This window comes from Ambystoma mexicanum, chromosome 2p, assembly GCF_040938575.1.
Source record: "Ambystoma mexicanum isolate Mex_15411 chromosome 2p, UKY_AmexF1_1, whole genome shotgun sequence".
NCBI lineage: Eukaryota > Metazoa > Chordata > Amphibia > Caudata > Ambystomatidae > Ambystoma > Ambystoma mexicanum.
Genome location: NC_090923.1, coordinates 1,402,500,595 through 1,402,528,231, shown reverse-complemented (window position 1 = coordinate 1,402,528,231; position 27,637 = coordinate 1,402,500,595). Strand labels below are relative to the sequence as shown.

General features: G+C 46.6%; 1 protein-coding gene across 30 annotated transcripts in view; it reads left to right on the top strand.

The window, feature by feature from the left end:
* Positions 1–27,637, top strand: part of MAP4 (microtubule associated protein 4) — a 2,534,981-nt gene that overhangs the window by 1,381,596 nt on the left and 1,125,748 nt on the right. For 28 of the 30 annotated variants that reach the window (XM_069645850.1, XM_069645857.1, XM_069645873.1 and 25 more), the window contains one exon: positions 13,772–13,903. The exons of the other annotated variants lie outside the window; for them this stretch is intronic. In XM_069645850.1, the coding sequence (XP_069501951.1) occupies positions 13,772–13,903 (132 nt within the window). The remainder of the gene's footprint in view (positions 1–13,771; positions 13,904–27,637) is intronic. 30 annotated transcript variants of the gene reach the window in all.

Below are 27,637 nucleotides of genomic sequence, written 5' to 3'. Positions count from 1 at the left end.
AATTTGTAATACTTTCGACATTGATATGAGTGTATAGCTTTTTGAATAATGACATTCATCAATATATTATTTTTAGATTTCATAACCCACAAACGAAATGTATATATGGGCACAGGGAACTGTGCTATATTGCACATTACTCAAGTATTCTGTCTCCTTACATGGCAATTTTAAATATTGGCATTTCATTATCAAACAATAATTTACCTTTACAACTTCTTGACTATCCCTTGAATCTGAAGCAAGAACATTCTACTTCCGTGACGTGCTCGCAGTTATCAACCACTTCTAGCGCGTATCAGGTAATCATACTAGGCTATTCCGCTACAGACTTATTTTATGCATGTCAAGTAATAGTTGTTATGTATCGTGTGATTATTTTACCAATTGTTTGGTTAGTGCTTTCCAATTGATATACACCTTAGTTGTCGTCCCCTGGTGTTTGTTTTCAGTTATAATTAGTGTTATCCATACTAATGCAAGTACTGTCTTTCAGGGAGATGCTGAAGCATCCACCACATTGACAACAGCCCTAGATGTTCTTCAGCAGCACGAGGTATGAATACTGACAGTTCAATCGACCGTGATCATCAGGACTGGAACACTTGTCGTTTGATTGTTCTACATCATGTTTCATTCGTGGTTAGCCGTTGATATGTACCTGTGCGGTCGACCCCAAGCGTGTGTTGTGTTTTCAATATTGTAATCCTTACTAATGCAAATACTATGTTTCAGGCAGTTGTTGAATCGTCAACCCACGCGATGTGGAGCCTGACATTCACGTAATTCCGGTGGAAGCGGGACCATGCTGATACGAATCGGCGCAACAGCTTTCGGAAGTGCGCAGCACATTGACAACAGCCCTAGATATTCTTCAGCAGCACGAGGTATGGATACTGACAGCTCCATCGAGCGTGATCATATAACGTGATTCCATTAGCTATACTTTCTTCCCTATTAACGCAAGTACTGTGTTTCAGGGAGACCATGGAGCTTCCACTACAATCACAAGATCCCATTTAGATGATTCAGATGTAAAGAAATCGGAGAAATAATTCGATTAAATCTGATCATATTTAAATATTCCTTGATTCTTTTAGACAATGCAACATTTGTGGTTATCTCTTTATATGTACCTGTGCCGTTGACCCCAAGTGTGTGTTATGTTTACAATATTGAAAACCATACTAACGCAAGTACTGTGTTTCAGGGAGTTGCTGATGCCTCCTCTTCAATACAATCTTTCGTGGCAGTCCATGCAGAGCCAGAGGTATGGATACTGACAGCTCCATCGAACTAGGTCATCAGAGCTCGAATACTTGTTGTTTGATTGTTCCACACAATGTTTAAATCGTGTTTGGCTATTGAGATGTACATGTGTGTTCGTCCTCACGTGTGTTTTATCCTAACAATATTTTGATACACAGTAATGAAAATACTATGTTTCAGGGAGTCGATGGAGCCTCATTCCGTGCTGTCTATGCGGATACAAAAAATATAGTCATTGCAGCGCAAGAGGAAGGGGAGACATGCGGATACGAATCGGAGCAACAGCGTGCAGATGTTGAAGGTCGAGTCAAAAAAGTTGCAAAGAAAAGAAACAAAAATAAGGTTAGTTACAAACAGTTCATAACTTTAGAATTTTTTTTGTGCTGGGGACTATTTTATGTTTTTTTCCAGTCAATTGTACTATACTTTATCTTGTGTTTAAACTGAACATCCCTTTTCCGATCTGTCCTCTAGTTACCCGTGGGTCTACGAACTATACATACACAGACAGTGAAGCGAATGAGAGATGTTGCTTGCCAGACCATTTACACTATGGAGGCTCTGGAGGAACTATTAATTCAGACGCGGCGTGTTGAGACTCGGGATGCTAATGTCCAATGGCCAGAACATGAAATGAATGTGTCCGGAGAATCCAGCAAAGTTGTATTGGACCATTGCTACAGTACGACCGCACCACTGCAACAACATGATACTGGATGTATTGAAGATAGCTCTGAAGTAGTCGCAGATCAATTCACACAACCTACAGCTGCTAAAAAATTGCCACCAAAAAAGCTGTCGACATTGTTGTGTTCTCCCATCAATGTTGAGGTAGCAGATGTTGAAATGACAGAGAATGAACCAGCAGCAGCATTCACCAACGCATCAGAACTTGATAGCAGCGATATTTCTTTCAAATGTGGTGATATGTCCTCAACGTCACAGGCGAAACAACTTTGACGCAGGATGACAGTCTAATGAAAGAGGGCAAATGCATAGTATTCGACAGTTGTTTGATGAATATTATAAGTATGCTGAAATGTGGGCATTCAGTTAGATGGAAAGTATGTGGGAAGCCATTGATTCATGTGACTCGTCAAAAATAAGGCAGTAACGTCAAAATACATGCCGCCTGTAGATTAAATCATACATTCTCATGGTCTGCACAACCGATGCTGGGGAAACTGCCAGCAGGCAATCTACTGTGTGCAGCTGCCTCACTTTTTAGTGGGTCCAGTTTTAGAAAGTTAGTCTTTCTTTCAGTTTGTGGGACTCCATTTCATTTCAAAAACGCAGTACTACAAATACCAACATGAATATCTGTTTCCGGTCATTAGTGATGCTTGGAAAATTGAGCAATTGTCTCTAGCAAGTATATTCGAAGGCAAACAATTCAGGCTAGCCGGCGATGGACAGTGCAACAGCCCTGGATTTTCTGCCAAGTACTGCACCTACCACTTTCAGGACATGGATAGTAAGAAAATTGTGAGTTCGGTGGTCGTGCAGGTAACACAATGTACATCCTCAGTGGCCATGGAGAAACTAGGATTTATAAAAGCAGTGGAAATCTGCAATCGAGGGGAATGCACATCGACCTCATAGCCACAGACAGACACGTTTCAATTGCCAAGACAATGAGAGAGCAGTTCCCACATATTAAACATCAATTTGACGTATGGCATCTTGCTAAATCAATCAATAAGAAAATCTCGGCTGCAGGGAAAAAAAAGGTTTGGAAAGTATTTCAGAGTGGTCCCAGTCTATCAGCAACCATCATTGGTGGAGCTCCAAAACTTGTGAAGGGTCAGTGGAAATACTACTTGAAAAATGGCGGTCACTGATGCACCACTGTACCAACGTGCACCGCTGGTCCGAAAACCTACATTTCCACCAATGTGAACATGGCCCTTTGTCCCCAGTGGAGACACGGAAGAAGTGGTTGAATCCATCTTCACCGACACACAAAGCCATTGAGAAGATTGTTTTCGATAAAACTCTATCAAGAGATTTGAGGGGACTGACGGAATTCTGTCACACAGGAGGTTTGGAGGTGTTCCACAATATGTGCCTAAAGTACAGGCCAAAGCGCTTGCATTTAACCTCTGGATCTAACCTCTCTCCCTGGCTGTTCAACCAGTATCTGGCACTTCTCGCCCACCACATCGCCGCTCTCTGCCCCTACTTTCAGTGCTATGCGGATGATACCCAACTCATTTTCAGGCTACCCTCGGCCTCCTCTTCTCCTTCCCTCATCTCTGACTGTCTTTCTGCTATCCAGGAATGGTGTGCCGCCAACGACCTCTGCCTTAATGCCAGTAAGACTGAGATTCTACTCATCGGCACTCCCACTCCCTCCTTCCCTGCTGCTCTCTGGCCGGCCTCTCTGGGCCCTCTTCCTACTCCTACCTGCAAGGCAAAAAACCTTGGGGTCATCTTCGACTCCACACTCTCCTTCTCTCCTCACATATCCGACGTATCTAAGAAGTCACACTACCAGCTACACCTCCTCAGAGGTATCCTTCCTTTCCTCTCCTTCCCCCAGAAGCTCACTGTCTCTAGCGCCCTGGTTCTCTCTAAGCTGGACTACTGTAACAGCCTCTATCTTAATCTGCCCGCCTCTACTCTCCGCCCTTTGCAACTCATCCAGAACAGGACTGCAAGACTTGTCCTTGGCCTCAAGCCCAGGGACCGTATCTCTCCAGGACTGAAATCACTACACTGGCTCCCAGTGACTGCGAGGATCAAGTTCAAAACCCTCTGCATTGTCCACAAGGCCGTCTGGGGCCTTGGGCCAAAATACCTTCAACTCTCTCTTCCTAAATATCTTCCTTCTCGGGCTCTTCGCTCATCCGCCTCCAACTCCCTCAGGGTCAGCGGCTTCTCCAGACAACGAGTTGGGGGCAGATCTCTTTCCACTGCAGGGGCCTGCCTCTGGAACAGCCTTCCTACCTCCCTGAAACTTGAGGAGAACCACCTCCGGTTCCGGAAGCACCTCAAAACCTTCCTCTTTGCCTCCGCTTTCTCTCCCCCTCTCCCCTGCTAATACTACTGAAACTGCACTGAATCTGCAACTGGGCCATTCACCGTTCTCGGCCCAGCCACTCTCCCCTGCACTGCCTCCACGGCAACCCCTGCACTACGGGACTGTGTCTGTATCCATACAGCCCCCCTTCCCAGCACTTGTCTGCACTTACCTCGCACTTGCCACCAGCTGGCCCTTGTTATTTATCCTGTATGCTGTATGCTTATAACCCTGTACTGCACTTCCCCTCTCCCTTTCCCCCATGCACTTTTCCCTTCCCCTCTACCTTTGCACTTGCGCGATCTGAATGACACCTGGCCTAGTAAGATCGTTGTCTGTCTCCCCTTGTTTTCCCCCCCCCCCTGCCTCGTCGCGCCTTGAAACACTTGTGTATAGGCGCTTTACAAATGCCTTATCATATATCATATCATATCATTTCAGGATACAGGGCATGAGACATAGGACTCTACTAGCGGTCTTGGCCCATAACGAGAATCTCGGCCGTGAACAATCTAGGACTAAGGGTAATGTAAGGATGCCTCGCTACACTAAGGCCTTTTCAAAAAGAAGTAAGCAATGGGTGATCAAACCAGTCTGAGGAAATGGAGTTCGACTTTGTCAAAAGCCTTATTGTTGCTGATTAGAGAAGCACAGATATGGAATTTTGAACGTTTCTGTGCAGAGCACTGATCCATTGCCATCCAACATTGCCACTGTGCCATGTCAACCCAAAGGAGAGCTGGTTGTGAAGTACAAATCCCGGTTTAAATAATTGTAATACGATTGTCTTTTTGTAAAGAAATGTTATTGTACAGTGTGCATACAAAGTACGCTAACCCTAACCCCTACCTTCACCATCCTGGGTGGCGAACAACCTGGGTGTCATCTTTGAATTCTCCCTCTATTCACCTCATATTGCTGACCTTGTCTATATGTGTATGTATATATTTTTGTTGATGTAACTAATTTTCCCAATCTCTTCCAAATGCTGGGCACTGTTAACCGAGGGGAGGCTTGCGTATTGCAAATAATAAAACAAACAAACAATAAATCTCACTTTCAACTCAACTCCTCGGGTACTTTATACTTTCCCTGACCTTCCCCAAAAAATTGAGTCTCAATAGTTATGGTTCTTTGGGGCTTCAAAGCTCGCAGACAACGAGGACAAAATTGGGGGCCTTAGAACGCGCCAAGCGAGCCCTTGCAGATGGGAGAGAAGCCAGTTTGCATTTGCACATTGAGGCGACTACATAGATGGATTCGAAACTTCAAGTTCTCACAGATGGCTTTACTACGGGATGTTGCAAAGAAAGAATGTATGCTCATTTCTAGTGAAGGTCAGCGGCTTTGATTTTCAGCTCGCGCCCTGAAGAGGCCCACAACTCGCAATGGCAGTATAAGGTTCTATTGTTTTTTTACCTTGAGAGACGGGGACCATGCTGAACGAACTTCATTTGAAGAGGGTATGGGGGGTGCAATAACGTAAGACGATAAGGCAGAAAATTCTGAAACTAGACTGAGTTTCATGTTCAGTATACGAAAAATCGTTGTCAAGAGCACAGAGGGATTTACAGACTGCATTACGCACACAATGGAAATTGCAAATATAATGTAAGTAACTCTTTAGACGCTTTTATACCGGAATGAAGAATTAATGAATGGATGCATGAATAATAGAATGAATGAAGAGCTTTGAAAACGTTTGTGGGATCGTCCTTGTAGCGGGCACATGGGCATGCAGGTCCACATTCCACACGCATGTAGACAAAAAGTAGTTTCTCATTGTGTACTAACCTCGATTTATTTAGTTAGTTTTCGCATTGATTTTAGAGCCGAACATACTCCATTGCACTATCCTTGAAAGAAAATAGTTTCAGCTCGGCCGTAATAGATAAAATGAATAATATTAATAAAGATCGGCTGGCGAGACTAATTATACATTTTATGTTTTCAAAACCGGTATATCCTTCCCTTTTGCCACTGCCACCAGTTTCAGACACCGGCAGATGGTGTTTTCAACCGCCAGCTTGCAGCTTAATGTAAACAACTGCACCATTCTGATGATCTTATGGGACGATCGCCAAGGGCCCATATGCCCTTACGCGGTACTAGCGGCTAGAAGCAACATATCAACCTTTACGCTGGCCTAGTGCCTACTTGATGGAACAGCCTTGCGGTGCAACGTGCAGGAAAAGTGCTTCTTTGAACAAAAACCAACACCCTGTGTACCATAAAGGAACAGCGCGTGACTCACGATAAACTTTTACGGATTTGCGGATAGAGATAAAAGAAAATAAATGACTTTCGGAGTTCATATGGCAATTGCTGAATATTCTATAAACATTTAATGTCAAATAAATGTACTTTACCAAATTAACCGTGTTGCTGTTTGATTTTAAAGTACAGTTTTATATTCTGAATTGTGGCGCGCTGTGTTGTGAGCTGGTCTGTGTTGGTTTCCGGGTTCTGTGTGAAGTCGCGTAGAAGACGACTGGGCGCGTTTGCCTACGCAGCACAGAAACGTCACGGAGAGAGGTGGGGAATATGAATGTTTTGATAATGTCGGGCTCAGGGGCGGGGGATATGATTTAGTGCCGCAAAAGCAGGTCAGCCAGGGCGATGGGGGAAATGATAGGATTATCACAAAATGGCAGCTCCCTGATGCATGTTTTCGCGTGTGTTTAATGGATGAAAACTCGGGTAAGGTGCAAAGGAAATTTTTCTAAAATCGAGCGATTTAGGCTTAAAAACACATGGCCGACCCGTAGGGGCAATAACATTTTTTAACCATTCCTTTAATGCAGAATGCATGTTTTTGACTCTTTCTTTCTTTTTTTTTTGTCTCGGGACCTGCAGCAGTGTATTGTGAGCATTTGTATCAATATGTCATGTGAATAGCCATTGTAAAGGATTGTAATATCTTGTGTGTTTAGGAAAGTCAAGCGATGCAAAATCTCCTTTACCCTGAAAACCTACCTGACAGTCATTCTCTGTTTTGCTTCAGATTTTGACAGATCACCTTATTTTCGTCTGCACATAGCATACGTTAGACTTGTTAATTGGGTTGGTGGTATCACATACATTCAATCTTGGGATTTTCATCTAAATCTGATGGGGATGGTTTGGGCAGCGTAATTATTGTGAGGTTTCCTAACTAGTAATGTGCACCAGCATATACCTCAAATTGTTTCACAAAATAGTGCTCTGCTCTAATGTTGTGTGAACTCTGGAAGGGAAGGGTTCCAGTGGCTCTAAATATAGGAAGTAACTGTGCTTCATAAAATGTACTGTAGATTATGAATTTCTTATTGCTAATGGTGATATTGGCTACTAATTTCATATTGATAATCTAAGCTCTATGGCCTCAACAGAAGATCTGAAGAATTGTCTATCTTCCCCAATCATGCAGTCTGAAATTCCTTCTGGGTCTTATTGGTATTTGCTGGCATTATCTCTAACACATAATTGATGTCAGCCTTATATTCTGCATGCCTGTTCCCTAGTTCATGAGCCTAATTTACCTTTTAGAAACTTCTAGCGCCAAGTTTTTGGTGACCAAGCGTTCAATGAACTTTCAAAATATTTGACTTTCTGGCCTGCTATACACTTCTGGTAGTGTACTGATAAGAGCAAAGCAGCCCTGCTATGCACTGGTAACTACTGTTGAAGATTTTGCGACCTGGCTAAGAAGTACCCGTATTGTCCAATTAGATCACATCTCAGCTAAAGAAAGTGGCTGTAGTTTCTTCCACTTCCCATGAGTGTACATTATTTCTGCTAAGCGGAGTAAAGCAAGGCATATTTCCCTCTTTTCTGAGACTACAAAAAGGTAACACAACCCTCTTCTCACAGTTTCATCAAACTTTATACACAAGCCACACACTCAATGCACATGATTTTAACTGTTATAAAGGTAGACCTATTGTTTTAGATGGTTCTCATTTTTTCTATCTAGCTTAGAATGCATGCCCATCCATTGCTGTGCAGGAAATGTCTGCCTATCGTTATTGGTTGTTGGGACAGTCGTGTTGTCGCAGGGTGGAGTTGAGGGGAGGGCAATCATGCACACCTGCACTGCCTCCCGGCAACCCTTGCACTTGGGTCTGTATCTGTAACCCTACAGTGAGTCCCCGTACCTGCACTTTTGGACACCTGCTTTCTACACTTACCCTTGCACCTGCCACCTGCTGGCCCCACTCCTTGTTATTGTTTTGATCCCATATATAGCACTGCCCTCTCCCCTTTCCCCTTGCCCCTCCCCTCCCCTACACTTGCACAATCTCAATTTCATTTGGCCTGGTAAAATCATTGTCCTCCCTCTGTTCCCCCCTTCCTTGCCTCGTCGCGACTTGAAACACTTGTGCATAGGCGCGTTACAAATGCCTTAACATATCATATCATACTGCCACCACTACCTATTTACTCTGTTTTGGCTCTGAATCAGTGAAAAATCCCTCATGTCAGGAGTGTACTGGTATCGATGCATATCTATAGGTACCAGAATTCAGAAAGTCTTCACTGGATTTGTGGCTCACAGAGGGAATTCAACAACTTGAGCTATTTTCTAATACTTGCAGGTCATGGTGCCACAAGCTAGTAATATGATTGTGTGTGCATCAATTTGTTAACCCCAAAGAACTCGCTATTACCCATGTCACATGTGAGTAGACCATCCTGTATGCAGGGGTGGACTGGCCTTCTGGGAACTCTGGAGATGTCCTGGTGGGCCTTAGTTTGATGGGTCTCTTGTATGGGTACACTGTTTTTCTGCTCTTCTTACCAATACTCCGTCCTCTTCTGTTCAGCTCTTTTTCCCCACATCTCTTTGAAGTAAATATTTTGTTATAAAGCTTCCAGTATATTGTGCTTCACTCTTAACTAATGTTGTATGTCAATCCCTAAATAGTGGCAAATTCACTATTCAGACCAATTTATTTCTAAATGTTTTTATGCAAGAACCACTCCAACTCTATTTATAAGGCTGGGCTTGCTTTTATGTTGCAATATGTGGCCAATTGTTAAAAAAACATTTCCAGAAACAATTTGTATCCCTAGCCCACCTCGGCCTGTACAGTTTTTTCCCTGCATTGTGACTGTTGGGGTTTTCATTTCCAATCTTGAATGCCGGGATTCAAGTTACAGAATGCAAGGAGAGTAAGTAGGATTGGATGTGCTTAATAACACAGGACAACTTAAGAGGTCTGTAAACTCAGTGGATCTTTTTTTTTTCTTGAACAAGTCACCTAATTTTTTCATTTGAAAGAAGCATGCAGCTTGTTATGCATGGTCAGGGCGCACAAAATCTACTAGCCCGCTAGCATTGGCGAGTAGATTTTATGCAGGGCAAGTACCATTTACATGATACTCGACCTTTCTGGCGAGTATGGGGATGTTAGAAACCTATTTTTTATTTACTGCAAACACACTTTGTTTGCAGTAAATGGCAAATACAGGTTTCACTATGCACAATTGACAGCATTGCAGCAAGTATGAAGTGTGCTTATGGTGACATGCACCATTTTACAAAAAGCACTAGTAAATATTTTGTCACCCGTCACCTTGGGGCAAGTGCATTTCTCTTCGGTCGAGTATGCAAAATGCGGAACTCGCCCTGCGGGTCTAGTGGGATTTCTAAGAATTTGCAGGACCTGATGGTGTAAATAAAATCTGCAATTCCACAAAAATGTAAACCTTTTGTTGCTTGATGGAAAAAGTGGGGTGTCATTTTGGACAGCACAGGAAAGCTTTAAGTTTATTTAGTTGGCCTTTTCTTTCTTAAAGGTGAATACAAATCGAAAATCTTGAGGCTGTGATGGAGATTTGGCTTGAGAAATTACAGTGATCAAAGTGCTAATCACCTAAGCATTTGTGTTTTCAGGATAGCTTGGGAGTGTTCACAGATGAGCTTTCCCCTTGTGATCCATTCTCCACTCACTGCTGTCTGTTGGTCAGCCTGTCATTGGCAAAAGAGCTGTACATGACAGATGTGAGGAGCCAGAAATGAGATGCAGACACAGAGGAGACATGTTTGTGGCTGCAAACCTTTATTAACATAAAAGGGGTTGGAAAAAGCTTTGCTAGCCCTAATCTAGGAGGAATTTCCCAACCTCAAAGAAGCAAATGAGTCTGCCCAGTATCAAGATGTCCGAATAAAAAGGTCTGTCCTGTGTCCATAATCATATTCTGGCCCTCACACACTAAACTTCAATGTGTAAGGGAATTGACTCTTGAGGTTTCCAAGTGCTCAAATGTTCAAGTTCAACACAAAGGTTCAAATCCAACGAAAATGTTTTCCAACAAACAATGTTCACAGTTCCAGGGATCGACTTCCTTTCCCAGATCCTTTATCTTAAGTTACACCACTTCAAAAAGGATACTTGTGTTCCAAGAGGATTACCTTTTCCCCTTGGTACGCTTTAATTCTCTTGGATATCCGCTCTCTGAACATATAAAAATGTGAAGAGAGCTTGGTGAACCAAGCTCTCTTCACCTTTTTATATGTTGCAAATCCTAACGAATGTATCTTCCTAAAGGCTCTCTTTTTTTTTCTCTATACAATTCCACACAGTTCATTAATTCAAGGGCATGGCCTTCCTTTTAGTTCTTTACAATAGATATTTGGTCTTCACCTGGGACACTCCCACCAGGTCTTCTCCCACAAATTCCTAACTTTCACTTCACATGGTGCACCTTCCTACCAGGTCTTATTACACATACATCAACCATTACCCTGTATACTCTCCTGCCAGGGTTTTCTTATACACACACCCACTTGGCTTCACTCTCAGGAATACCTCGAGGAAGACACCCCGTTATCTCACACGTAAACGCACAAAGTTCCCACAACGCCAATACCATGGCAAAGCTTCAGTGTCCACGTTGCCCTGGCATCTTTGGATCCCGCTTCACAAACAACGCTATCGGGCTTTAGGGGAGAGGAGTCACGCGCTCGTACGGCCACCCCTTAAAACACTTCCGGGTGACTGCGATCGCCGCTTCTGATTTTTTTCAATCTTAGAGTTTGCTGGTTTCCTCCATACTCTTGTCCTTGCTTTGGTTCTTCGTGCCCCTTGCCCTTGCTCCTTATTCTGCCCATTCTTGCCGATACCTTACCTGCATCTGACCGCTGATTTGGATATTTCTCCGCCTACACGCTGCCGACTCGGAACGCCGACTTACTTGCATCTGCCCACTGATTTGGATTCTTCACTGCTCACACGCTGCCGACTCGGAACGCTAACTCACCGATATCTGCCTGTTGATTTGGACATTTCTCTGCCCACACGCTGCCGACTAGGAACGCTGCCTTACCTGATATTGCCTGCCGAATTGGTACTTAGTTGTTCTCTCATCATTGGACTCGGACTTCGTTTCTACTCTGCAACCCACAACTGATCATACGGTTGTCAAGCTTTCTGATACAGATCTGGAGAGAGCCTGCATTGCCCAATACTGTGCGCCTGGACTAGAGACTTCCACTTGGCGCTTTACTTCATGAGGTGTCCTCGTTTCGCCGGGACAGGTACGGACTAGAGACTGCCTTTTGTGCCGTTTAGGCGTCCTCGTGCCGTCGGGAATAGGGTAGATTGGGTATTGCTGGGCTCCTCCACTACGTCTCATCGGAGAGCTGTTTGTAAGTGTTAAAACCCACCCAGGTACTGTCCTTTTGATGCTTAGTTTTTCTCCTAGTCTATATCTTGATTGTATCTTGTTCTTACTTTCTGAAGTTGCATCTGTAATTCTGTGTCTGAGGCTTTACTCCTGAGCTCCATCCGGGAATTCCGCATCTGTCATCATTGGGTGTCCTGGAGCCTCCATTCGGCTCCTGCTTCTCGGCTGCTGCAGCGATCCTGTCTTTCGGCTGACTGCTATCTTTGTAGTTTTCCTTTTGGAATACAAAGAGGGACGTTGGCAGGGAGAATTCTACAGCTACATGTCGAGAGTCCTCTGATTCAAGATCGGCAAACCTGATATTCACCTAGTACACTCTCCTGCCAGGACTTTTACACCACTACTAAACTTCACCAGGTATATTTCTCCGCCAGGACTTTGTTACACATCTCACACATACTTTGTTCTGCAGTTACTTAACTTCACCTGGCATACTTCTTTACCGGGACATTATTATGCAAGTCACTCTTTCTTTCAACGTAAGGTTTAATAACCCATGAACATCTTGCTGTACAAATACTCTCACTTCTTTAGCAATGGTGCTGTTTCCCTCGCACTGAGTTTTTGAGACGTCATTCACTTTGACCAACTGGTAACCCACTTGCTTCCTTTAGGTTCACTGGTTGTTTCTAAGGCTTCAGTGGAATAAAATGTGCTTGCTGGCAACCCGGTAACCCTTCTTGCTTCACAGGACTTACCGGTTGCTCCACCATTTCCCTACTCTCCCCTACTCCAGCGTGCTGGCTTTGTGTGTGCCCTGTCAAGCAATTCACTCCTGTTGTGTCCGCTTTTGCTGTGCTCTGTCCCTGCTGCCTTCGATCTTGCAGCAGCGGACCACCCGCACCTTGGTTTCTCCGATTTCGTGTAGGTTTAGGTTTCACCCCTCGGTTGCCTGCCATGGCTTGCCTCCTTCGGGCTGCGAGGTTGCTTGGCATATGCAGCTCTCCTCTTTCCTTCTCATCAGCTGCCACTGGTCCGCTTTGGTTCTTCCCGACTTGCTTACTCATTTGTCAACAGCTAGACCGCTGCGTTGGTCGCCCACGTCTGTTATCCTCATTACTCTGTTGCTCTTTATGTCAGTCATTATGGAGTTGCTTTCTGAATGGCTTAAAGGATGGGAGTAATGAACCTGCTAGGAAGTGATTCTCACTACTCCTTGCCTCTTCCTCGTCCTAGCTGGCAACACATTCTCCCTAATGGGAGTTTGTGGATTAATCATAATAGATCTATTAGGAGGTGTGGGATGAGTGTAACACTATGCCATTAAGGCATGGGGGACTGAGGAAACATCCTTGGAGGGAAAAGGGAGCTATGTGCTTTCTTCCGACAATGTCTTTTTACTCTCCTGAGGTGTACCCCCCGCACCCCCCAGATGGTCGTCCCCTATATAGTCACCCCCAGGGTCAGGAAGCGGCTGCCATTGCCTGGCCATATGGAAGGGGGATCACCTCAGGGAAAGGAGTGAGGATATCTTCCGATTCATCACACAACCCAAAGCAAGACAGTATGATAAAGTAGTTGCAAGCAGCTTTAAAAGGGTCATCTCCCTCATGAACGTCCAGAATATCAGACTTTTTTCTCCCAACTCCATAGCAAACATCTGGTGGAGCATGGAGGCGGAGGGGGGAAGCCAGGGATTGGAAAACCATAAGAACCTCTTGAAAATGTCACTTTTTGTTACTAGCATCAGACAGCAAGGCAAATTATCAGATTGGTCTACCATGCTTTTAATTTCTTTAGCAGTTTGATCGGTTTTGGGCAATGCCAAGTACATCTCCTCTATTCAATGAATCTTTCTTTAATTTTCAGCTGATATCTTGATTGAATCGAACATCAACTTTGCTGAAGCACGTGCTCCCGCTGATGGGGCCTGTACGATGGAAGAGGAGAAATACACAGAAGATCTTTCTCATGATATTCATTTGAAGGTGGAACCTGCAGGTACAGCATTAATCTGTGCTTACCATCTAGCTTTGCCCATCATCACAGAAGCTCAGGAAATGCTATTCAGTTGATATTTGATCATTGTTAGTTTAGGATTGGACCAAGCCAGTTTTATGTAGGATCTGTGAATTTCTTGAATGGCATAGCAGGCTAAAACAGTGTCCTGGAGGCTTTCCACGCACAAAGCCAGAGGTTATGATATATTCAAAACTGGCCACCCACCACACCACACTACAGTTTTGCAAAAACTATATCTAGTTTGATCATCTCATTGTCTAGACGTGTTGCCTTTGCACAAGTCCACTTTCCATTATGCATAGATCTGGCATACTTTGCTCATTGGGTTTTAGTAGTAGTCGTCATTTATATAGCACCTTTTACCATTAATCTGGTCACAACGCGCTTGTGGTGGGAACGCCCTTGGGGACCAAAGTCCAGAGTATGGCAACATTTTCAGAAAAGGCTTAGAACGTTTGTGTGCATTTGGCCAAGATAAAGAATTAGGCGTGCTGGCCGGGCTCCTGTAAGCAACCCAAAATATCAGGCATGAGAAAGTGTCAGGAGTGTGTTAGAATGCAAGAGACTTTGTGTCCAGCATGACCACATTTTTGATGTAGTTGGTCGCTGTATTCTGATGGCAGAGGTGTTGAGGCTTAGTCTGAAGTAATGGAGGCAAACGTTATGTTCCCAGCTAGACCAAATTCGTTGTAGATCGTTGCTGCATTCTGATGCGTGGGGTGGGTAGCCTTGCCAGCAGCGGATATCCACAGAGGTTGTGCGTTTAGAAGGCACCATGAGTCTTGGATGGAGCTTTGTTGTTGATGCCCTCTGTTTGAACGGTTCCATGTAATAATGTCGCCACAAAAATCTCGTCATACAAAAATATCGCCGAAAAATGGCTGTTTTTTGTGGAGACATTATTGCATGGAAAATGCTGGGGAACACCCCCGCAACCCCCAATTTATTTTTTTTGTTTGCCCCTGTCCCCATATATATGGCCACCCAAATAATATCGCCACAACCTTTTCCCGCCGATATTATTTACGGCGACGATATATATGGGGATATTATTACCTGATACCCTTTGAACAGGTTGTCCGTGGGAGAGTCTCCTCTAGGCACACTAGCTGTGTTGCGATCATAAGTCTTATAAGCGTCATAAACAAGCTATTGTAATGCTTCTTCTAAGCGTGATGGACCGGTTGCCCTACTGTCTTCTAGGTGCAATATTGAGGCTACCCACTTCTCTTTAATTGCAATTTTCTGGCAATCCTCATACATAAAGCGCTGTGGCCAGGCTAAAAACATGGGTGTTCTAGGTGTAATGAAAGAAGTAAGTGCGGAGGACAGGCTAGCCTTATCCCGTGATCAAGGTAATGGGAGGATGTCTTAAGGCTTAGAATGCATGTGGTTTAGGCTGAGATAAGCAGTTTGGCCGAGCTATAATATGCCACCTAGGAGGTAAGGCATGCTGAAGGGTGCTGAAGATGCGGGGGAGTGTGCGATAGTGGTTGGTTCGTTTATACGTCAGTTTTACTTGTGGACATATCAGTGGTGTATCGTCTGTAGATGGATGTTTTGCACTGTATAGTTAGTGGGTTGCGAGTGTCCTTAGGTGGGGCCGCCACATTTGCATCCGCGTAGGTGAACGTAGCCAAGTTCCTGATCGGGGCATTGCATTAGGTATTACCAGGTCCCAAATGGCTCGTAGACATGTCCATTGTAGACTGATGTGAGTGGTTGCCAGTGTGCAGGGGCGGGGCTGCCGCATTTACGACTAGCACCGCCTGATGGTGTCCGATCATGTACCTGGTTGGAATTTAGCAATGGTGTTTCTAGGAGGATGGAGTTGATCAGACAGATCTGTGTTATGCTACACCTTGCAGAGGGAGAGGTTTGGGTAAGTATGCAGCTGTGGCGGGACAAACCATGCTGTGATGATGGAGATGAGGGAGGAATGTTTCACATTGCTGCTGGAAATAGCCAGGTTTTGAGGTCCTTTCTGAAGTAGAGGTAGTCTTTGTTGCGGCAGCGGTGTAGTGGAAGGGAGTTCCAGATGGAGGGGACTTTGAAAGATCCTCCCATTCTGGTTTAGTTGTGAGGGGGGATTATGAGGAGTGTTGCGCCTGATCAGAGGTTTCTGGTGGGTTAGTAGCAAGTGATTGTGTCATGGAGGAACTCTGGAGTATTATTATGGAGGGCGCAGTGTGTGATGCATATGGCTTTAAAGGTCGCCCGTCGGTTGATAGGGAGCCAGTGCAGCACTCTAAGGGTGGGGGTGATATGGTCTCTGGATGAGAGGGTGAGGTGGAATCTGGCCGCAGAATTTTGGATTTGTTGAAGTTTCCTGAGCTGCTGTGCTGGTATGCCTAGATAGAAGGGAGTTAACATAGTCTAGGCAGGAGAGGATGGAGGCAAGTATTGCAGAGACTCTGTGCTGGTAGGAGAGTTGAGGGAAGGTTTGTCTCAGGATGCGCAAGTAGAAGTGGCAAGTTCTGGACTTGGAGTTCATGTTTTGGGATAGTGATAAGTCCAGTGTGCATCAAAGATTTTTTACAGAAGAGGAAGCTGCAGGTGAGGCTCAGTGTGGCCAGTGTATAGGTTGGGAAATGAGAGCGAATTTGCTGCATATAAGGATTTCAGTTTTGCCGGGAATAAGGAGAAAGTGGTTGTCATCCAGTGGTCATTTGCAGAGAAGCAGGAGGAGAGGTAGGGTCTGTTGTCTTGGGTATCTTGTAAATATCTGGGTGTCCTCTGCATTGTTCTAGCATAAAAGGTTCTGAGAGCAGGAGAGTACCGGCAGTGGGCTGGGGTAGATATTGAAGAGAAGGGATGAGAGGGAGACTTCCCGTGGGACCCTTTTCAGAACAGAGCAAGGGGTAAAGGAGAAGGCGGATGGAGCGTGATTTGCAAATAACTAAAAATGAATGACGAGATCCATTTTAGGGCTGAATCTCTGATGATCCCTAGTATGTAGAGCCTGTCCATGAGTATTGGGTGGTGAATGGTGTCAAAAGCAGCAGATAGGTCGAGAGGGATAAATGCAGTGCATCCTTTCGAGGCTAATGTTCTTTTTAGATCATCCCAGATGGACACAAGATGATTTGGTTCCTCAAAGGGGTCTGAAACCCGATTAGGCTTGGTCGAGGAGCCTGTTGACCTCTGTGAAAGAGGCTGAGCTGCTTGTAAGAAGTGTGGTCTAGGAGTTTGGCAATGAAGCAGGTGTTAGAGATACGGCGGTAGTTTAAAGGAAGGAGGCGGTTGAGAGAGGGTTTTTTGAGAAGGGGCTTGACATAAGATGTTTTGAAGGCCTCGGGACGATACCAACCGAGGGAGAATTGTTATTAATTGACCGAGCAACATTTTGAGAAGAGAAGCGGGACAGGGATCTCCAGGGGAGCCTTAGTGCTAGGAGATTGATGAATTCAGAGTGGGAAATAGGTGTGAATGTGGAGAGGACTGGCTGATTGAACAGAGGGTGGGGGGGGTTAGGACTGAGTAAAAGGCAGGAGAATGGGAGGATGACCTAAGCTAGTTTGGAGATGATGGAGCAGTGCATATCAATTTTGATGTGATGGAAGGGGTCAGATAGTGTGTTGCAGAAAGTTTGGGAATGTGATAAGGGAGGAGTTAAGCAGCTCAGAGTCTTGAATTCAGGGATGATTTTTTGGAGTTCCCTTCTAGGGTTATAGGAGTTAGAGATTCGACTTCCATCGAAATTTTCTTTGACGTTTCTGATTCCGGTCAGGTAGGCCCTATTCAGTCTTGCAAAGGCGGTCTTGTATTGAGGTGTGGGGTTGGTCCTTCAAGTTCTCTTTTTCAAGTTCAAGCTGAGGGCTTCTAAGTTGTCAATGAGAGAACGAGTCATAGGATTGGAGGGGACATCAAACCAGATGTTAAAGTCTCCTAATATAGCGAGTGATGGATGCTGGATTAGGGTGGCTGATAAGGAGTCACTGAGGGAGTTTATATTGTGGTTTGAGAAATTTGAAGCAGTGTAACAAATGTACATATTTTGAAAAGATGCAACAAAAAACTCTTGGGTTGTCTAATTCCTTCTCGTTGAGCGTGGCTAGAAATATGTTCTACAATATCAAGGGCAAAGTGGTAGCACGTTGTGCAACAATAACCCAGCATATAGCACCCAAAGCCACAATATACTACACATAATCCGTTTTTATGTCTTACACCTCCTGAATAGTAAAAACGATTCCTAGATCCTGCTCTTCCTTTCCAAGCAGTGAGCCCTCTACATACCTTGACTCCATATGACAGCTCCTACCCACAGGAAGCCTGTTTGGTGTGAGTGTTGGAGGGGACCCAACGTCTGTGTCTTGTATGTGGACTTCTCGGGGCAAACTCAGTGCTGACAGTGAGAGGCCAAAGGTTCCACCTTACACTTCTGGTGCAAGGCCTTGAGTATTTTAGATTTTTCCTGCACTTGGTTTACCACAGCGTTCCATTGTGAGCCCTCCTTGGAGGCCTTTTCTGGGTGGAAAGACCAGCAGAGTAGAAGGCTCTCAAGGATTCCATGCTCTCTGGGAATACTTTCTGACAAGTCCCTGTAGTAACCGGTTGGGACGAGGAAAAACTTCTGCTACACTGCACCGTCGGCTATTAGAGCCTGAGAAATTTGGTTGCTAGAGCCAGGTCCCATGCCTCAAACACTGTGCCCTTCAATGACTTGCTTGGCTGGTACACTACATTGACACCTATGCAGGGGTGTTGCTAGGCCTGGAAAAAACCTGGGGCTAAGCTGATGTTGGAAGTGTTGGGACTAGGGGCTAGCTAGTCTTTTAGTTGTAGCTCCTGAGATTCTATCTGGGGCTAAAATCAAAAGAGCAGGGGCTATATCTGTAACGCTCACCTGATTCCGACGGAGGCGCTGATCCCGGCTGGGCTGCTATCGTTTCTTCAATTGAGAAGCGTAGAGCTCGGACGACTCTCAGGACTGGGCTTCCTCTTATCGAATGTCTGACTTGCAGGGTAAGTTTTCTGCAGGTGGAAGAAAAAGGGTTAATCACCATTTGATGGGATTTCTTCTCCCACCAATCGCCAGTTTCTCCCAAAGCCTAGCTTTCTACTTGTCTCGGCGAGCTCTCACCTTAGGCGTATAAATGCTGAGCTCTCCATCCTGCGTCTGGTGCAGGGGTGCGTGGATTCCAGTTACGTCACTGGATGAGTTCAGTGTTGAGGCTCAAGTCTTTTGCGGCTTTAGTTGTGGCACTGGTGCTGGGATGCCGAAGAGCGATGCCGCCGTTACTGCACGAGCGGATGCCTGTAAGTATACTGTAGTCTTTAGGCTTTAAAAGATGGGCACCTCAATAATGTCCCTTTTCCTTTGTTTCAGGCCTCGGGATGCTGTGGGCGTAGTTTTCCGTTGCCGCTGCACGTGCCGATGCACGCAAGTATAATGTTCGTTGGCCGCTTTTAATGGCACCTCTAATAATGTCCTTTTTCTAGTTTTCAGGTGCCGGGATGCTGCGGGCTTTATATCCGTTGCCACTGCACGTGCCGATGCACGTAAGTATAATGATCGTTGGCCGCTTTTAATGGCACCTCTAATAATGTCCTTTTTCTAGTTTTCAGGTGCCGGGATGCTGCGGTTGATGCGGCCGCTTCTGCGCGTGCAAAAACTGGTAAGTTAAGATGAATGCGACTGCCTTCACCCGAATCCCTTTTTAATTATGTCCTTTGCCTTTCAGGTGCAGAGAAGCTGCCGAAGAGAAGGCCGCGGTTAGCTCCGTTGCAATCACGGATGGATCGGGTAAGCGGGCGCGGCTGCGAGCGAGTTGCACTTTTCTAACCTTATGTTTATTCTTTGCAGGTTGTGCCGGTGACTGGATTCCGGGATCTGGTAAGTATTGTTCTGTGTCTTTCTTCATCCACAGGTTGCTGCGCGGAAGCTGAAGATGACTCTGGACCTGGAATGCAGGAGCCGACTCGGTGAGCGTCCTGCTGCTGCTGCAGAATAACGCGAAGCACATGTTTTCCATCGGACGTGGTTTAAATAGCAGAGAAGTGCTTCCAGTGTGTGTTCTTCCTCCGGTTCCACCCAGGTAAGAAAAGAGTTCCTGAATGGAGGGAATAGTTCCTCCCAGCCCTGATGGCTGGGGACTGCAACCAGACTGGATTGTTCTGGGTAAATATGCAGCATGGTCTGCCTCAGGTAAGTCCACCCAAGCATTATTACACTGTTTATCAATATGAGCCCGGCGCCTATGGCGCTGGGACTGAAACCCTTCATGAGCCTGGCGCCAAAGGCGCCAGGACACGGTCCAACGGGCCCCTATAGGGGTCTGCTGGGTCCGGAGTAGTGGAAGACGGGTCTGCTTCTGAGGGCGCTGGGCCAGTCCTGGCCCCTCGGGAGTAGCGCCCATGACAATATCCCCCTTAGCCCCCCCCCAGCAACGCCTCTGCACCTATGATTTACAATATAGGCTAGGTTATCTGAATTATGTCTTGGGAGGATAGCTCAAGGGCAACGTGCTCGCCTTGGAAGCAAGACGACACAGAGCAACACCGGTTCCATCCCCGGGTCTGCACTTAGAAACCACTGGGTATTAAGCGCGTTATAAATATCCAATCATAACGTATCATGTTACAAAAGAATACTTATGGGGCTTGTGAGTTTGTGGACTGCACAATGATGCACAAGGAACCAAAATAAAATAGTACAGATACTGGTATCCATAAAACACAAATTCTAGAGTGGGTTGAATAAAACCTTAGCATATGACTGTTAAAGTATCAGCTTGAATAGTTTGAGCTTTTGATGATGGGCACTATACACTTCAGCACTATGACGCTTGGTACCTGAGATCAAGTCATGATGGGTGGAATGCTGCGCCAGGATGTTGTATTCTTGGACCAATCACGTGAGCCGGCTGGCGAACACCGGCCCCCTCCGAGGCCCACACTAAGGCCCGTGTCTGAGCCTGTTCGGGGTGGGAAGTGGCACCTCTCCAAGTAACTTCCTCCGGACTTTCACCCCTAAAGGATACCCAAGGACTTCACTTGCCCTGGTAAGCAGCCATAACACACATTGATCCATCCTTCTTACTTGACACTATCACCGCTTAAACTGCTGCCTGCCACTTTCACCACTACACATCTGTAACTTCTGATCTAGCACCCAAAGCATTACCTCCATGTTATACCGCATAAAGTCTGCTGCTCTATTGCTCTCCTAACTCACTGCTCCAAACGAAGATAAATACCTTACCTTTTCTTTACTCTATGCTTCCATCTGTGCTGCCATTTCATTTTGTATGCTTTAGAGTGCTCTCTGCAAAATGCGAATTTAGGTACTTTTTCAATCTTGCCTTTGACATAGAAATCTGTGCTCTTGCAGCACATCTATTGTTTTCTATCTGCTTGGCTGCCTGTTTCGATTCTATCGTTGAATAATGCCTCGGACCCTCTCCCTGGTATCATCTGACCCCCCCCTTAACCTCCTCTTTTTTCCTTTTTCCTTCTTGGTGATCTGTCTCCCCCATCTTTTCAAAGTCTGGAAGGAAGAAACAAAAAAGGCATTCCTAACATCCAACCCTGCTCTGCCCATCGCTGACACCTACATCGATACTTCCTCCAGGCAGACTATCCCCGACATCCTCTGCTGTTCCTTCAACTAACCTATGGACCCCTCACATGGTCTCTGTCCTCTCCCCGTTCTTCTCTTCCCCCATTACTGGCGGCACTAGATGAGAAGTGCTCTTGGCTCACTTTGCATCTTCCAAATACACCATTAATGTCTATCACAATGGCACAATCGTGGCCTCAGGCTCTCAGCCCAACCCTCTCCGTCTGGACAGGAGTCTTCCTTCCTTTTTCAACTTCCCACACTCTCCATCCACCCCTCCTTCCCTTATTTCCCCCTCCCCACCCGACCACCACAGGCAGCAACACACCCCTGCCCCCCCGCAAATACTTTAAAGGTGGTCACCACCTTCACTTAGCTACCCTCAATTCTCGCTCTGCCATTAAACACTCCTCTGACATCTGTCGCCTCCTCCAAGACCTTGACGTCCTCTTCCCTTACTGAGACTTGGTTCAAGGCTAGATCTGTCAATGCTTTTGACACTCTTCTTCCTGATGGCTACAAGATCAAATCCAACCCCAGGCACTCCCAATCTGGTGGAGGAGTGGCTCTGATCTTCCATTAGCAGGTTCCTGCTGCCCTCATCCCCACTCAATACTGTTCTTCCTTTGAAAGCCTAGTCTGCAGGCCGACTTCTTTCTCTGTGACACTCGCTACCATCTACAGAGCTCCCAGTCATTCCTCCCTCTTCCTTTCCGAATGGGCCGACCTCTCCTCCTCTTACCTCCTCCACCAAACTTATCTTCCTTGGGGACTTCAACATCCATCTTGACTCCCCTAATGTGGCCACTGCTCTCTTCTGTGACCTCTGCAACACTCTCACCCTCACTAGTCTCCACTCTGGTCCAACCCACTCTGCAGGGCACACGCTGGATGCCCTCATCTCAACAGACATCCCTCTTTCCAACCCACTCACTACCCCCTCTCCTGGTCCGCCCACTCTCTCCTCTCTTCCTGTCACTGCCAGTCTCCTCCATCATTCGACTGATGAAGCACGTGTCAATCAGTGCCTTTGTGTCCACCTTCATCTCTCTCCCTTCTTTGAAGTCTCTCCTTCAGACTCTTCCCTAACTAACCGCCATCTCTCTATCACTAACATCCTGGACATCTTTGCCCCTGTCATGAGGAACACCTTGGAGCCTGCCCCCAAATTCAACTCTTGGTATGACTCAGACTTAGCCGCATTGAAACTAAAGTGCAAAGCGGCAGAGCCAAGTGGCAGATATCTAGCTCATCCCCTGACAAACTGACCTGCCGTCTACTCCAAAGGCAATACCACCTTTCCATCTGCTCCAAGAAAAGAGCTCATGACCAAGCTCTCATCTCTGGAGCCACAAATAACACGGCTGAACTCTTTAAAATCTGCAAGGAACTCACCATTCCTACCGCAGTCTCCTCCTCTTCTTCTTCTCCTCCTCCCCCAGCCAAGGCCTAATGCTCTGCGCTAGCCTCCCATTTTTCCTCCAAAACCCTTTGACATACTGTCCTGCTGTCATCTACTCCCCCCACCACCCTCCTTCTTTTGCCTCTTCAGACCCCCTTCTCTCCCCACCCATACTCTACTCATTTTCTCCCATAGCACCAGATGAGATTTCTAAAGTTGTCCGCTCTTTGAAAGTCGCCTCTAAACAGGTGCTACCCTGCTCCTCCAGACCCATCAAGGACAACATCAACAATCTCACCCCTGCCTTGGCTGACATCTGTCACCACTCTTTCCCTCAACCCCTCAAGCATTCTTTTGTGCACACTCTCCTAATAAAACCGTCTGCTGACCCCTCTTGCTCAGCTAACCATCTACCTATCTCTATCACCCCTTTCTTTGGCAAACGCATGGAGAAGGTGGTCATCCCCGAACTGACCATCCACACCGAAATGGCTGGCTGCCTCCATGATCACCAGTCCGGTTTCAGGGCAGCCAGAGGCACTGAAACGGCTCTCCTGAATACCGAAGACATACTCTCTAAACTGGACTCTTAACACTCCTTCTGTTCTGATCCTCCTCAATCTTTCCTCTGCCTTTGACGCTGTCAACCACTCCATCCTCATAAACCATCTCAGTGACACCCTAGGCATTAGGGACAGGGCCCTGGTGTGGCATGCCTCTTTCCTCTCTCACAGACCCGCCCAAGTTCAAATGGGTCCTTTTCTCTCCACCACCTCACTCGCTAGATGCGGCGTCCCTCCGGGATCTACCCTATCGCCATGGCTCTTTAACATATACCTGGCCCCTCTGGTCCACCTGATCTCCACCTACTCCCCTCATTTCCAGTGTCACACAGCTCTCTTTCCGGCTGCCTTCCCCTACCTCTTCCTGCCTTATTCCCGACTGCTATTCAGGCATGGTGCTCTGACATTGATCTCTGCCTCGATGCCAGCAAGACAGAGATCCTTCTCATTGGGATGCCTGCTCCGAGTTTCTCCCTCACTCTCTGGCCAGACTGCTTGGTTCCCCTCCCCTCGCCTCCCCTACTTGTGGGGCTAATAACTTTGGGATCATCTTTGACTCCTCTATCCTTCTCTCCACACATCACAGACCTTACCAAGAAGTCCAATTTTCAGCTTCATCTCCTCTGGTCATTCACATTTCCTCACCTTCCCCAGATGCTCACTGTCTCTGGAGCGCTGATTCTCTCTAGGCTTCACTACTGTTATAGCCGCCTCCTCAACCTTCCTCTTTCCTCCCTTCGCCCCCTCCAACTAATCCAGAATAGGACTGCAAGATTTATCCTTGGCCTCAAGTCCAGGGTTTCAGGTCCCAGTTTTTGCTTCCTGCAAGAGCTGATGGCCCCACAGACCCCCTAGGTTTGCCCAGTTTGCAATCTTCAAGCTTAAAATTGCAGTGCTGAAAACCCCAGGGAGAAAGGGGGAAGTGGGTAAAATAATAAACCAGGTACTGCTTGCCGCCATCAGAAGCCTTGCAATTGATTTTGACAACTCGCTCAGACCTGGGGAAAAACACATGATGGGTTACATATCATCTCAACTATTCTTCTGAACATTCTAGTGTATATGTCACTTGCTCTGTCTTCTCACTATACCTGTAAGCCTTTGCCTGCTGCTGAAAGGCTAATAAATGTTATTCTCCTTGCTCTCGTCTTCTTCTGAACTAGACTGGAACCTTATCTTTTCATACTATCAGATTCCTTCAGTCCTGATCTCCTTGCAACTGAATTAAACATGAAGGAATTGAAAACTCTTCTCTCTAATAACTCTTGCTAGACCTTATTTCAAAAGGCTGTCTTGACTCCACCTACTGAAATGCTTAACTTGAACTATAGAGTTAGTTACTAACACGATCTGAAACTGCTGTGTGTAACTTCTTCAACTTAAACCTTTCTTAAAGTTACCGCTTTTAACATTGCTCATGTTATCAGCTATCTTTGCTTAGCTTTTGCCACGTAGGCGATGTTTTCTGTGCTGTCTCTGAAGTTCCATGCTCTGTAGGGCTGTAGGCGATAATCCGAGACATCTCCTGAGGTAACTTGCTGCCCGTTACGAAGAATTAGCTTTGCAATACAATTCCAACGTGATACGCATGTAACGTTCACGTGCGTATTAAGGTTCTTTCTTCTAAACCTTACGGCTCTCGAGCACTCTCTGAAAGACTGGACAGCTGTTGAAAAGAAACCCAACGCTCTGCTGCCTCATGCTCCAAAATAAATGTTGTTCGCACTAATCAACTCTAACTTAAAAAGTTAATGAGATTAACCGCGCGCATACTCCAATTTATCCTCATGCAAAAACACAAACATTACTTTAGTCCTTAGCTTTTACAGTTCCCGCTAGAGCATTAACTTCAAGATTCCTCGTACGTTGTCGTCTGTTAAGAACACTTAACTGACATCCCAAAGATTATTTGTGACATAGCACCTTCTGTCAGTACATCAACTGAATCACACTAATGAGTATTTACACTTTCCTCATAAAACTTGCATTAACATGAAATTTCACTTAGCTTCCTGAAGATGAAGTTGTCTTTGCCTGCAGTTTTGGATCCTCTGTGTTCCTGCTAGTTGCTGAATTCTCTAGTTTCTCTTGGAAGCTCTGTTTTTTTTCTGTGGAGCCCAAATAACTGCAACCTTCTTTGTTGGTTCTCTGAATAAAAGGCAGTTTAGAAAACTCTTAATTGATCATATCCACTACTATTTTGTTTTCTTCCAACCGTGGCCATTACATGTGGACTCTAGCTCAGTAAGATAAGTCTGTTTCTTCCTACCAATAGGAGGAGGCTAGCAAGTAGTACTCTTATGTCCCGTCCCCTTTCCTGCATACTGCATGGGCGTCCCTTCCTAGGGATGGGAGACAGAACCTTTTTCACTAGACAAAGCCTTCTTCCCCTTTAAATTTAGAGGCGCGCAGGGGTGCGGCCCAGGGAGCATGCGCTGCCCTGACTCTGCCCTCTGGCACCACACCTCATTCCCCTTCTCCGCGTTGACGGGAATGGGCCGAATTCAACAGCGCTCCTGGGTTTGACTTCGGCCATGTAATACTGCATGCAGATACTTCTTCTCTTGTGGCTTTTTGTCATTTTATCATTCAGGTATTCAGTCCTCAGGCGTCACGCTCCTCCCCGGCACATGTCGAAGTCTACAGGGTTCAGCATGTGTCCATCCTGTGACGTGCTCTTTCCAACTTCAGACCCCCACGCCCTCTGCCTACGTTGTCTTGGCTCCGACCATGGCTGGCAAGCTTGTACCGCATGCAACGTGCTTTCCTCGAGGTCTCTGAAGAACAGACAAGCCAGGTGGAGGGAGCTTTTCCAGAGATCGCCACCAGAGGACCTGAAGGACTTTGTCAATCATCGATCCAGGCACAAGGTAGGGCCACTCTTTTCCAGTGCACCCCGCAAGGAAGACTCCTTTCGAGGGACTCGCCCGCGCGGGAGGGACGGCTCAGGTTCTCATACCAGCACGAGTACTGAGGCTAAGTCAGCTACTGGCCCGAGGGGTCAGCAGATCCTCCCAGTGACACTGCTGAGGGACCGGAAGGTTCTTTTACCGGGTCTTCACCTGAGGGGCCATGCCCTACGACCGGCAACATGTCTGAGGGGGCACCTATAAGCAGTTCTACCGGCAGATCTGCCAAGGGCGACATGCCAACCAGGCCTATGCCAGAGCAACAGGGTAGGCCTCATGATTCACACTCAAGAGTCCTGGACGAGGCAGGGCCCAGTGAGCCAAGCAACACGATGCAGGCACGTGGAAGGCAGCTCGACAAGATGGCCACCGTGCCAGACATTACAGGCCCCTGCCTGATACCGCACCAAGGAAGGGAGCAGGTGGAGGAGCAAGTGTCATGGTGGGACTGGTGTCAACCAGGTATGTGGCCTACAGCCTATCCTTTGTTTGCGCAGGGCAGGTTCCCGCTGCGTCTGTATGAGCAGGGCAGGCAATGGCTCCAGCAGCCGCCCGCTACCCCGTCAATATCACCTACCACCCCTCTGGCCTGTGAGGACAGATTTTTTGAAAGGTTCCTCTGGCTTATGAAATCTCCTTGGATGGAGGTCATCCTCAGGGACACCATCAGGGATGTGCTCCTTCCAATGGCTCTGGTGCCCCTGGCCCCTGTGCAGCCTCTACCGCCCGCTCCGGCACTCCAACCGATAATACAGGAAGTTCCATACCAGCCTTCGCTGCAGCCTCCGGTCTCCACACCTCAGCCTTCGGCTCCCAGCACCCCTCCACCGGTGCCGGACCAACCGAACCCCCACGTGGACACAGATGAGGAGGAGGACCCAGACACACTGTCATCAGCCAAAGCCTTCCACAAACGTCTTTTACGGCTGGCAGAGTACTTTGACCATCCTTAACCCGAGGTCGAGCAACTGTCAGAGGGGGTCCTCGCCGAAGTTCTCAAGCTAGGTCCCGCAACAAGGAGGCATCCCGATGCAGAAGGACGTTGTCGCTTTGGCCAAAAAGGGCTGGCTCAAGCCCCACTTCGTCGAGCCAGTCAATCGACGCCCGGATGCCAAGTACAGGCAGATGGAGGGGGATACACACTTGCTATCGGCCCACCCTAAGACTCATTCCTTGGTGATCGCTGCAGTATCACTATACTCCAAGCCTCAGTCGTCCTCGGCCTCCTCATCCGCGGTGCTTCTAGGCAAGGAGGAGAAGATCTTGGAGGCGTAC